The sequence below is a fragment of the Myxocyprinus asiaticus genome, chromosome 9 (assembly GCF_019703515.2).
Source record: "Myxocyprinus asiaticus isolate MX2 ecotype Aquarium Trade chromosome 9, UBuf_Myxa_2, whole genome shotgun sequence".
Classification (NCBI taxonomy): domain Eukaryota; kingdom Metazoa; phylum Chordata; class Actinopteri; order Cypriniformes; family Catostomidae; genus Myxocyprinus; species Myxocyprinus asiaticus.
Window position 1 is genome coordinate 5,696,443 of NC_059352.1, and position 17,710 is coordinate 5,714,152.

General features: G+C 36.7%; 2 protein-coding genes across 18 annotated transcripts in view; one reads left to right on the top strand and one right to left on the bottom strand.

Moving 5' to 3' along the window:
* Positions 1-7,352, bottom strand: part of LOC127446287 (matrilin-4-like) — a 37,621-nt gene extending 30,269 nt beyond the window's left edge. For 3 of the 16 annotated variants that reach the window (XM_051707069.1, XM_051707070.1, XM_051707068.1), the window contains exon 1: positions 7,026-7,350. The gene's annotated coding sequence lies outside the window, so the exon portion shown is untranslated. Of the gene's footprint in view, positions 1-7,025 lie in introns of all 16 variants that reach the window. The other 13 variants (XM_051707078.1, XM_051707077.1, XM_051707075.1 and 10 more) reach the window with 8 other exon arrangements.
* LOC127446293 (recombining binding protein suppressor of hairless-like protein) overlaps positions 3,269-17,710 on the top strand; it is a 39,037-nt gene continuing 24,595 nt past the window's right edge. For both annotated transcript variants that reach the window (XM_051707097.1, XM_051707096.1), the window contains exons 1-8: positions 3,269-3,441; positions 6,964-7,060; positions 9,274-9,390; positions 9,652-9,722; positions 9,845-9,960; positions 11,719-11,893; positions 13,032-13,169; positions 14,469-14,581. In XM_051707097.1, coding sequence (XP_051563057.1) covers positions 3,408-3,441; positions 6,964-7,060; positions 9,274-9,390; positions 9,652-9,722; positions 9,845-9,960; positions 11,719-11,893; positions 13,032-13,169; positions 14,469-14,581 — 861 coding nt within the window. In that variant the 5' untranslated portion in view covers positions 3,269-3,407. The remainder of the gene's footprint in view (positions 3,442-6,963; positions 7,061-9,273; positions 9,391-9,651; positions 9,723-9,844; positions 9,961-11,718; positions 11,894-13,031; positions 13,170-14,468; positions 14,582-17,710) is intronic.

Genomic DNA, 17,710 nt, shown 5'->3' on the forward strand with positions numbered 1-17,710 from the left:
AGTCGCTCTAAACAGAGGCCATTAACATGGAAGAGTGAATAGACTTTAGGGCACCATCACATCATCACAGGCTCTTAGTTCAAACACTGTGTGAAGTAATTGCTGGAAAATAACAACGTCTGGGAAACTGGTGTTGTACACGGCATGCTATCACTCACTTTGACTTTCACAAAGAGGGCTGTCTCTCTTGATAAGGAGTATTATTATCAGTTGCACTGCAACAGTGGTGTGTCATGGTTTGGCACAAATTTTGCTGTCTTTGAGCCCAGCAGATAAAAAGCTAGACAGATTAGTGCTGTGCTGCATTTCGATCTGCTATTTATCAAACAGGAATTAAATGTTTCTGCCGAATGTTGAAATCGACTGCATTCTTGTTAAGTTACTAACAAGCGGCATTTTTGCATCAATTCAAATGGGTTTACCATTTCCTCTTGCACTAGTGTTGTGCGTTGCCCGAGCAGTCTCCGAGACATGGGTTCTAGTCCCATGGAAACTAGGAAGTTCACATAATCAGTTCATAAAATGGCGAGCATTCGGAGTTTGCATTTTCACTCTAAATTTACATTTTACTCCACTGACGGTTAGGTTTAGGGTTTGGGTTAGGGCAGGGGTGTCCAAAGTCCAGCCCGCGGGCCATCAGCGGCCCTCCAACTGCTTCGATGCAGCCTACGAGAGACTTTAGAAATAGAACAGAATTAGACCCGCTATGGAGAAATTATATGAAATTCATATTCTGGGCACTAGATGTAGCTATCAAATGCAGCTGCTATTCACAGCGTATCATCTCCGCTAGTGCGTTCTGTGTCGACTCCAGTCGATCAATGAATGTTTTCGGAAGCGAATCGAAGGTTTATGTAAAAAAACAAGTCAATAATTACATTTAAATTACAATTAAAGCATTTTTACCTTTAAATCCAGGGCTCTGATGCTGTCTGAAATGGCCAAACTCTCACGTGACGTTCGTTCTTCTGTTGTAAATAAGCGCCGCTTCAGAATTCTCGTGTGAATTCGCAGACTCGCTTACGTCACGATTTTTAAAAGTTAATAACGTTTTAATTATCTATTTATTTTTCACATAAACATATCGATTTGCTTCAGAAGACATTCATTGATTGACTGGAGTGGATTACTTTTATGCCACCTAAATTAAGGTCTTTTGTACCGTCAAAGTGCTGGCACCTGTGTACTTGCATTATAAGGACCTGACAGAGCTCTATCTTTTTCTAAAAATCTTCATTTGTGTTCTGCTGAAGAAAGACAGTCATACACATCTGGGATGACATCAGGGTAAGTGAATAATGAGAGAATTGTCATTTTTGGGTGAACTATTCCTTTAAGTAGTTGTACGGGAAATGCACCCCAGCATGTATTTAGCATGCTAACATTCTCTTACACTAGTAAGAAGAAATAAAATAGATGTAAGAGTTATAGTGACATGTCTAATTTTGTTGTGTTTACCCAATTCAGCTAGGTTCTTTCTACACAAAGTGTTTGTGTTGATGTTACATGGTAAATTGAAGTTAAGAAAACTAATTTCAAATGTAGAATCACGGTCCATGACTGAATTAAGTTCAGCCAAAGAGCTATTTCCCGTCATTGCATATTTAAAAGCATATTTAATATATGCAAATACGACAGAAGGGAATTTTCAGTGAATAGAAGACTTAAATGTCTGTCTGTTCCTCAAACAAAACTATCATAGGACTTTAGAAGACTGGGAATATAGCACACAATGTTATATGGACTGCTTTTATAGTGCTTTAATAGTAATTTCTGCAGCTCAACAGCATCCAGCCCCATTCTCATTCACTGTATGGAAAAGAGCAGATCCAAAATTCTAATGAGCTTCTCTTTTTGTATTCCACAGAAGAAAGCAAACCATATAGGTTTGGAACAACAATGTTGACAGAATTATAATTTTTGCATGAAACAAACCATTTTAAGACAGAGAAAAACAGATGTTGAGAGTGCAAGCTTTTGAAAGTAAGCTACTCATTAATTTGTATCCCCATATACCCTACAGAGAGTCATTCTCGTTTGAAGTGACCTCAGTGACCTGTGGGAGTTTGTGGTTTTGATAAAGACTCAAAAGCACATAACTGTCGGTTTGAGCGGCATCCAGGTTAACAGCAGGCATCAGTCCCCGGTGTCTTACTAATACAATGAACCCCTCTGTGTGTGTACATTGGGCTGTGAGTGCGGTGGCCCTTAACTCAGCTTTGATTTTTTCTGCACTGTATGGTCAAATACACACATTTACACACATCGTATAGGCAGACAGCCAATAAATTCAGAAGATTAAATTGGTTATTCAGTGCTTACAGAGAGCATGGCACTATTACTGGCTTTTGAATGGTGGCCTTTAACTACTCAACATAATGGATCATGTGTTGCAGGCATACAGGATAAATAGGGGGGGTTCTCCCCTTTTTCTCCCCAATTTGGAATGCCCAATTCCCAATGTGCTCTAAGTCCTCATGGTGGCGTAGTGACTCGCCTCAATCCAGGTGGCGGAGGATGAATCTCAGTTGCCTCTGCATCTGAGACCATCAATTCGCACATCATGTGGCTTGTTAAGCGCATTACCGTGGAGACATAGCGCGTGTGGAGGCTTCACGCTATTCCCCGTGGCATCCATGCACAACTCACCACACACCCCACTGAGAGCGAACCACATTATAGCAACCACAAGGAGGTTACCCCAGGTGACTCTACCCTCCCTAGCAACCGGACCAATTTGGTTGCTTAGGAAACCTGGCTGGAGTCACTTAGCATGCCCTGGATTCGAACTCACGACTCCAGGGGTGGTAGTCAGCGTCTTTACGCGCTGAGCTACCCAGGCCCCGATAAATAGGGTTTTTAATCTAATCCATTTGTATTTATTGATATTCTTAGTCTCTGTACAGATATTGTTTCCATTAATAATTTAATGTACCGAATACATTAAAAGAGACTTTACAAGCTTTAAATCTCAATATCGTGCTCAAATGGAATAACAACAAGGACCATTAAGCCCTTCATAAGGAAATTTGCTCATTTAATAAACGCAAGCCAAATCAACATCTGAGTCAAATGTTACAAGCACTCATTTCTATATGGACTTTACGCTTAATTCTATGTTGCTTTGCATCAGGAACGACTTGCCACGTGTAGGGAGGTGTGAGAATTTTGGCACCTGGGTACAGGTGACTATCTTTAAAACAAATATGCATATGGATTTACAAATACTGCTATGAGGCTGATAACAGCTATTGGAACAGGAGGTGAAGAGACGGTCTTACAACAGAGTCATGTTACAAAAAGAGACAAGAAAATAAAACGAGGTGGAATGAGCTCTAGAGGACTGTATGGTACTGTAAAGGACTTTTTGAAGATTTCAAAGTGGCTGGTGTACATTTGAGAAAAAAATGCTGGAACAAATGAAAGAAGACAGAGAAACAGGTGAGTAAGTGTTTTATGGTAACAATGGTAGGCATTCTATCTTCTGGGGTGAATCTCATGAAATCAGGTCACATTTAACCCCAAAATAAAATAATAAAAATGATTTTATAATGAAAATGGAGCCTGCTGTAGGACCATTAAGATTTTTTAGCACTGTGACAATTTTCATAACAACTAGGCAAATTTTACCCCCCAAATTCTCATTACTGTAATGCAATAAAAATCACATTCTTATTACTGTAAATACTTTATTTAAATAATGTTGTAACTCTTGATTCTCATTAGTGTAGTACAGTAATTTTAATGGTATTACCATTTATATATAATTTATTTTTTACTTTATAATGGTGTCAACTTTTTTGCTTTATTACAGTATCTCAAATCATTTTTAAATCAGCATAAAAGGCAGAACAGCAAATGCTACCATGATTTATTAGTGATTTAAACAGTTTAAATAATTGCATTACAGTTATAAGAAAAAGATTTGTTTCGCATTACAAAGGTGTGCTTAATTGTAAGGAAAATGACTAAATAATGTCACAAACTTAAATGGTCCTAAAAAAAAAAAAAAAATATGGTAAAATATATTAATATATTTTTATTTATAATACATACAATGCATTTTTACTGCATTACATATACTGTATCAGAATATTTAGCCGAAAAAGGGAAAGGCTGAAGCCAATGCTTATTATACCTTCCCTATTCACCTTAAAATTATACAATATTGTGATCTTATTTTATTATTCGCATTTACAATCCTTTTAACAATTCATACATTAATGAGCAAGGTGACTGTTTAACAGTACCTTTACACAGAATAGGGAAGGTATAAGCACTGGCTTTAGCCTTTCCCTTTTTTGGGTAAATGTTCTAATAATGTTTTCTGTCTGGACAATTTCAGTTGTATGAGTGCTGAAAATAAATAAATAAAAAATAAAAGGCAGTTCAACAAATACTAATATGATGTATTAACAAATTTAACATTGAAAGTAATTTCATTACAGTAATAACAATGAGATATTTTGGCATTACAGAGGTGTGCTTAGTTGTCATAAAAACAAATAATGAAATATGGTCCTAAAAATAGACTTAATTTAATTTATTTTATTTTATGGTAAAATAATACATTCTTATAATTATAAATAGCATATGGAAGAGGGAAGGTATAAATGTATGAGACAGATGGAGTGAGAACGACGAGGAACCTAAATCAAGCAAAACAGTAGCCTCCTGTCAAACACCACCATGGAGAGAGAAATGGTGAGAGGAACACCAGTGCACTGTGTATATCTTTAGAAGACTGTTTAAGTGTCCCGGATCCATCTAGCCCAGGGATCTCCATAGGGTAGCAGTGTAAACATTTCTCTCAGTTTGACATGGGGCACAGACAGACCAAAAGAAAAACCCCCTGTGAGCGAGTTACAGTGAAGACAAGAGTATTACAGGAGGAGGGTGTTTGGAAGAAAATGACAAGCTTGGTTTGTTTGGCACGGGCTTAACCGACAGCTGCTGAGCAGAGTTAGATTAAGTAACAGCAGCTTCTTGTTAAAGTCGGATTGAAAGCAGATGTGACGCTTTGCTACTAATAGCAGTTCTGCCTCCAGCCAACCACTGCACACCTAAAGCATGTAACGATGGCTGTGTTTTAAAAACTAGGGAGCAGCCTACCTAGACAGCAATATATGATGCCCAAGAATGCTGTCTAGATAGGCAACTTGTTAATCTAGGTACAATCAGTTCAGCTCTTATTCAGATTTACACCATGGCTGTGTTTGGAACGGAATACTTGCATACTGCACAGTATGTACTGTGTACTCATTCTGCAAACTTAAAAAAAAAAAAAAATACAATGTGAAACAATATAAAATATGCCATATAAAATAATATGAACGTGTTAAAATCAACGCACTGCACTGATTACAATTTGAGCAATGCGTCTAGTTTTGTCACGTTGCGTCCCTCGCTCGTGCAGATGGGATGTCTGAAGCACTGGAATACTTAGGGGCCGTTCACACCAAACGCGTTCTTGCGCAAAAATAAAATATAAAAATAAAATAAGAAACAGTTGAAGTTTATTTTAACTTGATACGGCATCTAAAGAATGCATCGCTCCTGCACGTGATGCATTTCATTTCAACGAGAGAGAGGCGGCAGGCGGCAAAATGAATGTGGCAGTCGAAGCGGCGCTGCTTTCCAAACTTGTTCCAGAGAAACCATCGTACATAATTTACGAGTTGGCTATTTCGTATGGTCTCGCATGATGTTGTTTGTATAAACTCGTACGACTTCCCGGATGTCTAATGAGGAAGCGTGAGTTCTGCGCACCAGGCGTTAAGGACATACGTATTAACATTATGCCCTTACCCAAATCTAAACTTAACCAATCAGGAGAGTGTGTAAACAGGATAGGAAGCTGTTGTGTGTGACAGAAGCAAGTAATTGTTGCATATTTGATGGAAACAATGTCCAGTGACGTCATTGGCTGTAGTGAAAGTTGTAGGAATTCAAACATATCATACGAATTAGCCAAATTTAGAAAAGTCGTATGAATCCTGACGATTTCGCCATGTGTTGCCAAGATCGCAAAGAAAGCCTGCCGCCCAGTGCAGCATCCAGTGTAAAACCACCTATATCCTGAAAAAAGAGCGGGAAGCGGCGCAATGCTCAAAAACGTCCATCAAACCTATTTTTACATAGGAAAACAATTAAAAACAGCACAGATGGATGCAAAAACGTGTAGCCTACGGTATAAACGGCCCCTTATAACAGGCTACTTCAGATACCCAAGAATTTCACACACTATTGCACTTGTGTATATGGCTGTGTGACAATAAAAGTGATTTGATTTGATACAGGTAGAGGTAGTACCAAAGAGGAAGCAACTGGGAGGGAGCAAAGTCTCTAGACATCAATAAAAAGAGGCCGCTAATATTTAATGAAGGTTTGGCATTTTTACAAAGACTTGAGAAAGGCCAGTAAAATGAAGGAGCAATTTTCCATATAAAATGCTTTTATAGGGTGCCTACCACAAACGCATTTGGAAACGTAATTGAAAAGACAGGAATTAAGACTGTTTATATTTGAGTAGGCTAATTATGATGGCGCGAATTTCCGATATTGACATTTAAATTAAGTATTTTTTACATTTTAAAATAGCCGAAATAGCTAGGTATATCCTGAGGGGAAATAATGGAAAGAAATGGCGCGAAAATAATACATGCTGCTCACACGCAAAATATTTTACCAAAGCTGATAACATCCGAAGTTTAAGGCAGTAGAAGTTATAAAAACAAACAAATATATAGCCTATTTGTAACTTGGTCAATATCAAGAAAGCATAAGCTTATATTTCGTTTATTTTTAAGACAAGTCTAATTATTATTATTATTATATATTTTTTACTAAATATGGTCCGTTATTTGTATGTTGAAAACTCCAACAATTTTTGTTGTCTTGTTGCATTTCCAACTCAGTAAAACAATTCAATATCAAGCAACTTTTTATTTCTTAATTCTCCAGGGTTGCCCGTTGTGGACTCAGACGCGTCTCACCTGTACACCCCAGACACGAGCTTCACTCACCTCACAACAGTCACGCGCTCACCGGGATGGGACAGGTAAAATCTCTTCTGCGGAATTTGACAATGGTATCCGGCCCTGACCTATTTGCAAAATAAATAAATAAAAAAAAATTACCAGCTATTGGTTCAATAGCTTAAAATGAATGAACCAATTCCTTCAGGCGAGTAGTAACTGCTCTTATTCAGGCATAGAGTGAATAGTCCAGACATTGGGCAGGTATTACATTTACGAAGCACGTTTAAAATGTAGAGCCCACCCCCGTCCAAAATTGGAAGAACAGGCAGGGTTTCTTTGGGGGGGTCACAGTGCAGGAGAGAGAACATTAACGCTTTCTTTCTGTGAGCCCACAGAAATTTCTTGCGGTTTAGCATGCACGAACTCTTGACGTCCCTTTGATCTACAGAATAAACAGAGAATATAACCGAATTTTATTTAGTGTTTTAAATACATTATAATTTGAACATATTATATTATAATTTCAAATAATGCACATGAACATCAAGCTTTAAGTTCAAATAAATCTGTAATATATAAATATCTATCATTTCAATAATTGAAAGTGTACTTTGTGAGGATATGTAACTGGTCACAATTTCTTATATGTTTTTCAGTTTACAGTTTGAAAGTGCAAATAATTCATCCAAGTAGCATTTCGATTAAAATGAGGTCATAAGAACTGCATGCATTATAATTATGCAAGAGTTAACAATTGTTGTTTAAAATAACTTCATATGATGTATAGCATGCCACAATGCAGAGCACTGTCTGCAACCCATTAGCAGTGTTTAAAAGATTTGAAACAGTGCACAATAATTAAAAAGTGTAAAATATGAGTCAAGTTTGAACTCCATCCTAATGTGCTCTACATATAGGGTAATAACATCCTTACTGCTCTTTGACCCCTGCATCCTCCTGGGAATACCACAATAAAACCCCAGGCAGAAAGACTGAAACATCATAAGCCTGGGGAATTATGTGAGATTTTACTTAAAGTACTTTACTCTGTCAGCAAAAACCACATTCAGATCCTTAAGGTCCTAATCAAAGGAATTAGAATTCCCAGAGAACTGCAGTGCACTATATGTTTGGACAACATGTCTCAAAAATGAAAAGGGGGGTGTTCACCATTTTTATCTTTGATTTTAGAACATAATGGATCAAAAATAATTAATAAAAAGTTAATCATAAGATTTAATAGAATCAAACAATTTCACTCGACGTCCCCCTCCTTGCAACTGGCATCTATACCAAAATCATGAAAAATATATTCAGTTTGGGATAAATTTTCCAAGAGTGAGAATGCTTTCATTTTTGAAACAGGCTCTTGCACAATGCAAAAGGACCCATATTTTTAATATTTAAAAGTAGTAAAACAATGTTTCTCTTTATAAATGGTGGAAAGTATTAAGCAGAATATATTTTTCTAGCAGAATAATTTAGATGTTGAAAGTTAGTTCATGTCTTTTAGTAAATGTCACTCTCTACACTGTCAAACCACCCATGGAACACATGACTGATATTTGGTTCAGTAAACAGTATCCAACTATTATTTATTACTCATATCCATTGCTAAATCAGCAAAACACAGTAGGACTACCACCAAAGTCCCTTTCAAGTAAAGTCAGTCCAGTCTGCGGCCATCTTTGGAACATTCCAGGGCAGCTACTTGAATGGGTAAAGTCCGAAATCTCCAAAAAGGTTGGTCAAGATTACGATCAAAGAACATAATTCAAATCAGCAGTTAACTGGTCAAAAATGGTCTCATAAATTGTGTTTCTTTAGCTCAGATCACGCTTAAAAAAAACACTATTTTTCAGGCTGGTTCAGCTAATGTGCATGCACATTCTTGAATTGACTGACAGGCGATGTCTGCATCTGAAAGCTGACTGGCTCTTTTACCTGTGAGGCGGGACTTCCTTTTCTACATCTGCCATATTGGGAGTTCCAATTTCTTCCATTCATTTAATAGAAGTGGTCCATCTTGGGCTAAACAATCACTGCCACCACAGACAAGGGCTGCCAAAAAAGGATGTTAATGCCCCCACTCTCTAAAGATATATCAATATTTAAATTACATTACAAATAGAAAGGAACTGTTTCATTATAGGACATTGGAAAAATTCATCATTCATTTATTTAAATGGGTAAATTGACTCTGAATGCATTTTTATTTACAAACTATTTGCCATTGAGTATTTTAGTGATGCTAAATGCTTAAAATAAATACTTTTGTATATTGGAAGTATAGGGAGGAGCAAAATTGCTCCCTGTTGCCTAGAGTAACCAGAGATTCCTTGAGGCCTGACCAATCAGTGATCATCTTGCATGCCAAAGTTGCTCAGAAGTCCTACGGCAATGAAAAAAGGTGAGAACGATTTAAACTCATCACTTATGCACTCATCTAACCTGCTTTATCAGGGTCTGCCAGCTCAATAGCTGCCCTGGCAGCTAGTGGTTTAGCTACCTAAACCAATTAGTATAGCTAAAAACTAGAAAATAACTACCATGTTCCAAAATGCAGCTTTCACTTTAAGCTAGTTTTAGCTGGATATTCTATCTGGATGATTTCGTATAGAGTTCTATTATCACTCATCAAAATCTGTTGTCTTTTTGTGTGCATTCTCAGGTTTTTCTGTCCGCCTCCTTGTGTGTATCTCAGTGGGCATGGATGGAAACTCAGACAGGAGCAACTTAAAGGTCAGTGACCTGTGAGAGACTATTGTCATTCTTACCAAAGTGTGAAAGTAAACAGTCATAGGTAACAGATGAAGAGCTTGTAAGGGATCTGAAAAGGACTTTTCAAATTTTTTTTGATCCAGCATCAGGTGTTGGTGAGTCCAGTTGTCGTCTGTTTGGGTACATGGGTCTGGACAGTTCCACTGATCCGCAGACAGACAGCTTCAAGCTGAGCTTTGAGGAGCAGACAGACAAGAAGGTGAGATATTGCACATCGATCAAAGAGAAGAGGGCCTGACAGGTTTATGTGTGAACATGACTGCTGTGTGTGCAGATAGACCTGGAGAGGGACTGTTATGTTTACTGTACCTGGATTACAACCAGGTTTACATAAGGATGACAGTTGGGTGAACATGATGACTATGGACTTTAACTGTTTTTCCCTTCCTACCAATAAAAAAAAAAAAAAACCCACATGAGATCTCTTTAATACCTCAACTGTTTCTCCATGACAACAGTGCGATTAAATGTCAAATGCCAACAATTTGTTTCTATTATTATTTCTCTTAACCCTTATGTTGTGCTACATTTAGACCCAGACAATTTTAACAAATTTTTTTTTATTTTTTTTTACTTAATCCAATTGGAATAAAAATCCTTGACTTTGTTCACATATGGTATCTGAAAACACAAAAGCTTTTGGACCATTTTCTTTACATTTTATTGGTTTTATTTCACTTTGTTACACCTGATGTGTGTTTCCGGTCAAAAATGACCAGCCATTGGAAATAAATGGATTAGACTACAAAATACAGAATATTAAGTGTTCCGAAGCATCCCAGTCCTTTAGATGAGCACATGTGGATGTGTGTTTGCACACACAAAGTCCTCAAACGTACACACACACACACACGTTGGTGCAGCTATCATTATGAGGACTCTCCATAGATATAATGATTTTTATACTGTATGAACTATAGATTCTATGCCCTAACTCTACCCCTAAACCTAACCCTCATAAAAAACTTTCTACATTTTTAATAAAACATAGTTTAGTATGATTAAGCTATTTGAATTATGGGGACACTAGAAATGTCCTCATAAACCACATTTATAGCATAATACCCTTGTAATTACCAGTTTGTAACCTAAATAAAAAGTCCTCATAAACCACTTAAACCTAACCCCACCCCACCCCCACCCCACACACACAAAGTGTGTTGAGTGGCCTTTTGTGCATCGTATTTCAATATCTACTTTTCATATTATGTTGTGTTTGGGCTCGTTTGAATCGGGATAGTCTGCTGTAAGTTACGATATGTCATTGTCTATGTTAAATGTATGTTTCAGGAAGTAATAAGAAAAAAACATGACAAAAAGACACTCCTGTTTATAATATTTATCTGTGTCAGTGGGAATTTCATACAGTAATACTCACTGCAGTTTGGTCTGAGTGAAACAAATTTGCTAATTGCATTTTACTAATTAAAACCTTTCCAACTATATATATAAAACATGGCTATCCCATCTTTTTTATGTTATTACCAACTCTGAATATAATGGTTGTGATAACAAATTTGCAAATTATGAGAACGAAACAGATCTAATTTGTCAGCAAATTAAAAAGCATTTTTTAAGAATTTAAAGGATCAGCTATATGCATTGTAAAGTCCAGATTCTAAGTTTTAAAATGACACCAATTTTATTTAGATCAAGCAAGTGGTTATTAATTCTTTACATAATTATTATTATTTAAAAACAATCTGCAGAGTGCTCCCCACTAGCCCGGTATAAGCTCAGTTAAATGAATCAATAATAAATAAATAAATAAATAAATAAATATATGTTAAAAAATAGTTTTATTTTTTATTGACATAATTACTCAAAAAAAGAAGTTGTCAAAGATCTAATCTTACTGGGCCGGTAATTTTTGACTGCAAACACAAAAGGCGTTAGCACAAACGAACACAACACAAGGATTAAGGAATTTGTTTGTTTGTTTGTTTCTTTCTTTCAGATGTTTGCTTGCGCTAAGACCTTGTACATATCAGATACGGAAAAACGAAAGCATTTTCGGCTGCTGCTCCACCTGTTTCACAGCGGTGGACAAGAAATTGGCACGTTTCACAGCAGATTCATTAAAGTCATCTCTAAACCATCACAAAAGAGGCAGTCCATGAAAAATGCTGACTGTGAGTCTGTGTGTAATTTTGAATGTCTGCACTCATAAAAGAGGGCATTTGACCTTAGTAAGGGGAGATATCATAATTTCATGCAAATGTAAACAGCGCTGTGAGCGATAGACATACAGAACATTCAATATGTCATATTAAAGACTTCATGGAATCAATATTTGAGGAGTTTTGTGGCTTTTTGTCTATATGTTTTAGTTTTGAGGTCATCCATATGCTAGTGTATTCCTAAAAGTTTAAATAATCAACTTTTCATTGGCTATTAAAAAATTGGACGAGCCCTTCGATATGTCCAATTTCCTGTTTCAATAGAAAATAAGTCAACAGACGAAAATAAAACAGCACTCGTCAAGCAATTTCAGTAGGTCTTTAAGGTCTTAGGGTCATGTCTATTTTTCAAAACCCATGTTTTTTGACCAATGGAAATTTTCTCAAAAGATATACAGTAATTTCAAATGCTTTCTCGGCTAAACAATCAAGGTACCCAACAGTTCAACCCACTTAATGGACTGTGCGTCTATCCATTTACATCAGATTAAATAAATGCTGTCTACCCTAACTAAGGGCCAATACTTAAAAGGGTTAACCGGTATAGAAACCGAGCTCTTGTATGTTTGTATTGCCATGTTTGCATGTCTTTGTGTATTTAAAGAAGGGTCAAGCACCTAAATGGTGTCACCCAGCAGCCATTGCCACAGGAGACATTTGATCTCTAACCTTTTGATCCTAAAGCACACACTGAGAGGGCATCTTCTGTTGACATTGACCACTGGATCCACACATAGATCCTAAAGGGAAAGAAAGAGGAGCTGTAACTGTTTGACATCTGAGAGCCACAGTCAAATGACGTCGAATTTCTCACTATCTTGTGGAAGCAAGAGATAATGAGGCAAAGTTCTAGAAAAAGAAGAGGCTGGTTTAAGTCACAGTATAGCAGCCATTTGTGTTTACTGTCTTCTTGTTTGTCTGAATATGTATACATACAAACATGTAAAGATGTCAGATGCTTAAATTATTAATGGTGTTTCTTTTGTCCTTTTATTTGTCATAGATTGCTTTTCTAATGTTTTTTTGTTAAATTTCTGTTGCTCCTATGGTTTCTGTTGCATGTTTCTAAAAAAGTTTATTTGTTTTGCAGTGTGTATTTCCTCTGGCTCAAAAGTGTCATTGTTTAACCGCTTACGGTCACAGACTGTCAGTACGCGTTACCTGGCGGTGGAAGACGGGGCATTTGTTGCCAGCGCAAGACAATGGACATCCTTCACTGTCAATTTAGGTTTGAAATACAATGTCTTTTGTAAATATATTCTTTTTAAAATATGTTATTTTGTCTCACTCTTTTTCTCACTCTTTCCCTCTTTATCATACACTCACACCCTCATACAAATAACTCTTAAAAAAGTGTTGACAGACAGACAGACAGATAAAGAGATAGATAGACAGACAGACATAGATGATAGAAGACAGACAGACAAAGATAACAGGTGGACAGACAGAAAGACAGATAGACAGACACGCAAAAGACAGAAAGAAAGACAGACAGGCAGATACATAAATAACCAGACAGACATACTGTAGATGATAGAAGACAGGCAGACAGACAGACATAGATGACAGATGGACAGACAGAGAAACAGACAGATAGGCAGATACAAAGATAAACAGACAGACAGACATAATGTAGACAATAGAATACAGACAGAGAGACATAGATGACAGGTGACAGACATAGATGACAGACAGATAGATAGGCAGACAGACATAGATGACAGACTGCCAGATGGACAGACAGAGAAACAGACAGACAGGCAGATACATAGACAGACAGAAGGACGACAGACAGGTAGATAGATGGATTACATATAACTACATTTGTAAAATTAATTTTATTATTAATTTGCCAAATTAATTAGCTTACCAAATTAATCATGGTCTATAATGCGCTGCCATGTTTAACAATGCAATATTCAGTTAAGATTAACTTCTAACTGAAAAAAAATCAAACACACTAATGACACAGGGGAAAACTCTTTTGCTGTAGTTGGAGTTAAGTAGTTGGATTAACCTGGGTTCCCCAATGCATATCCAAACCCCAAAGTTACGGCTGGGGTCAGACCCCACTGTACGATCCACATCACTCAGCTGCAGTGACTCTACAATGAACTGGTTACCACAGTAGCTAAATAAACACAAGAGACCCATACAAGTCTGAAGACAACAGGCCAAATAGTGTTCACACTCCATCTTGGACATCTAGTGCAAATAAATTCTCACAAACGCTTTTAGCCATGTCTTATGCAGCACTACATTTGAGAGAAAAATGTGTCAACAATCCAGAGTACTTATGTCAGCATTTCCTCCAAAAAACTAGAAATTCTATAAGGTCCGATTGTAAATGTCTGCAACATGTGTTCCACAGCTGGTATAAATGGACGATAAATGGGGTTTACCTCTTTACAGTGCCCAAGGCCATATCCTGGGAAGTGTGAGAAGGGTATTCAAGGGGTAAAAGTCTATTTTTCTGTCTCAACGCCTACAGTGCTGATGCCTAATACTTGTTCTGTTGTCTTTTTAGTGGAGGAGATGCAGGCTGATCGCAGTGAATACACTGTGCATGACAGCTACCTTTGTTACGGCTGTGTGGTTCAGCTGGTATGCACTGATACAGGAGTCGCATTACCACCAATGGTATGTAGATACACCAATTCTGATGTTTCTTTTACAGTTTACAGTAAGATTATAAAGCACTTTTAAAAAGAAAAAGAAATACCATAGAATTACATACAGTGTCTCTGGATATATCTAGAAACCAAAATATCATAGAGACTTAGGAGTGCCCTTTTGACTTGGATCAAAACCTCAGAGACGTGGGTTCTGGTCATTGCATGTAAAAACAAGTGTAAAACTTAAACATAATAGTGTTTTGATAGAATCTGCATGCTCTGTGTATTTTTTTAATCTACATTTTATTCACTTGTGTTACTAAAGCCTGTTCAGTGGCAAATTTCTTTTCTAGTGGTTTTTTTGGAAGCCAATGTGCTACCAACCTGCGTCACAATTTGCTGACAAAGCACTTAATTAAAATGCATAGGACGATGTTTAAATACCACATGTAGCAGACTAGCAAACATACACCTACAGAATAGACCTTCACAATGTTGTTTTAGTTGTTTGAAATTGCTGACTGGTTTATTTTGGTTTGAAAATGTGTATTTTCCTTTTAAAGACCATAATGCACAAGGATGTTTGATTGTTCTGCTGCAGTCTTGGAGGAGGGCGAAACAGTCAGGCGTATTGTACTGTACAAACAGGTGCTGTGGGGGGCCAGTTGTATGAAACCAGGTGCAGAGTTGCATGATGGAAGGGCAATGAATAATTGTTTTCTTTTTTTAATGGCTATTTTTGGTATGTCTACTCATATCAGATTTCTCAAACAAAGAGAACAAAAAAAGTTCTAGTTAATACATCAGATCTGAAAATCAAACAGAGCGCAACAGTAGGGTTCCAGAAGTAAAATCAAATTCTCAACTCAACTAAACATAATTTATAAAGCACTTTCAAAACCACAAGAGTGGACAAAAGTGCTGTACAGAGATAGAATTTTACAACATTACAAGAAAAAGGACATAGATTAAAACAATTACCACAATAATTACCATTAACAATGTTAAAATACTTTTTCAAAAGCCAATGTAAAAAAATCTTAAGAAAGCTCTTAAAAGCATCAATACAGGTAGTGGATTTAATAGAAAGAGGGAAATCATTCCACAATCTAGGGGCTGCAACGGAAAATGCATGATCACCCTTGCACTTCAGGCGAGACTGAGGAACATTTAAGCACAGCTGGTCAGTAGAATGCAAAGATCTTTGGGATTGGTGAAGGGTGATTAAATCTTTAATGTACACTGGCGCCAATCCATGTAAGACTTTAAAAACAAAAAGTAGCACCTTATATTGGATTCTAAATTTTACCGGTAGCCAGTGTAATGATGCCAAAACAGGTGTAATATGATCCCTTTTATTTTTTTGGATATTTGTTAAAAGTCTTGCTGCAGCATTTTGCACAAGCAGCAGGTGAGAAACAGATGACTGACTAATACCTAAATACAGGACATTACAGTAGTCCAAATAGGTAGAAATAAAAGCGTGCATAACTTTTTCTAAATCTTGAAAAGAAAGGATAGATTTTAGCTTTGAAATGGATCTTAACTGAAAGAAACAGTTTTTCACAACAGCATTTATCTGCTGATCAATTTTAAGAGTCAAAAATGACACCCAAACTTTTTACATGTGAGTGCTTATTACAATAAACCAAAGCTTTTGGTCATATCCTTACCACATTGATTTTGACCAAAAAGACTAAATTCTGTTTTATCCTCAATTTAACTGGAGAAAATTAATCACCAACCGACTTTTAACATCAGCCAAACAGTTACAAAGAGAATTAACATAGTGCTTCAATGGTAAATATATTTGTGAATCATCTGCATAAAAATGATAACTGATACCATATTTTTTATAAATTAACCCTAGAGTCACCATATACAAAGAAAACAAACTGGACCCAGAATTGAACCTTGTGGGACTCCGCAAGAAATAGGAGCAGATGATGAAAAGCAAATCCCAATCCTGACAGAACACGTTCTATTTTGCAAATACAAAGAGAACCAGTCAAGGGCCAGGACCCTGAATGCCAACACAATCCCTGAGACGTTCAATTAAAATAGTATGGTCTATGGTATCGGAGGCTGCGCTGAGATCCAATAACATTAGTGGAACACAATTTCCAGAATCAACACCTAACAAGATGTCGTTTGTAACTCTAAGAAGAGCTGACTCTGTATGGTGTCTAGCTCTAAAACCTGACTGAAATCAAAAATATTATTTTTTGTTAAAAAATAAACTAGCTATGTATTAACTACCTTCTCCAAGATCTTGTTTATAAATGGTAATTTAGAGATTGGTCTAAAATTTTTGAAGTCCCACGGATCTAAGCTATGTTTTTTTTTTTTTTAAAAAGAGGCTGAACAACCGCATGTTTAAAATTAGCCGGGACGATGCCATATGTCAGACTACTATTTATAATAGATAAGGACCAATAATGTCTGTTACCTCTTTAAAAAGCTGAGAAGGGACAACATCACAAGAAGTCGTCATCTTCAGGTGTGCAATAATATTTTTTAAGTGTGAAAAGGACACAGGGTCAAACTGATTAAAACAATGTGAACAAGCAGTAAATTCAACTAAAGCATCCACTGATGGTAAAATACTGGATCTTATGCAGGCAACCTTATCAATGAAAAATTTTGAAAACTTTTCACATAAATCTATAGAAGGATTTGAAAAAGTAGTAATAACTGGATTAAGTACTTTATTTACGGTGTCAAACAGAACTCAGTGAGATAGGTAGATCTGTTCACCTTAACAGCTCTTTGATTATTTAATAAACACAGAATATCATAGGAAACTTGTAATTTTTCTTTCAGCCACTTACGTTCAGCCTTTCTACATTCTTGTCTAAGGGTCTGAGTAGTGCCATTTAACCATGGTTGTGTCCTTATTTTACGACTTTTGTTTTAAAGGAAGCCACCGAATCAAGGATATAAGAGCAGACAGAGTTAATAGAGTAACTAGCTCCTCAGGTCCCATAGAGGGTGAGGTGGGGGACTCAATAAAAGTAGTTAAAACAGATGTATTAAAAGCGGTTGTAAACTCACTGGCAGTAGATTAAGTAAGAACACAAGTTAAAAATGTAGGTGACTGATGATTTGTTTGAACTTTACCCAAAAATGTAACATCAAAGGTCAGAGAGCACAG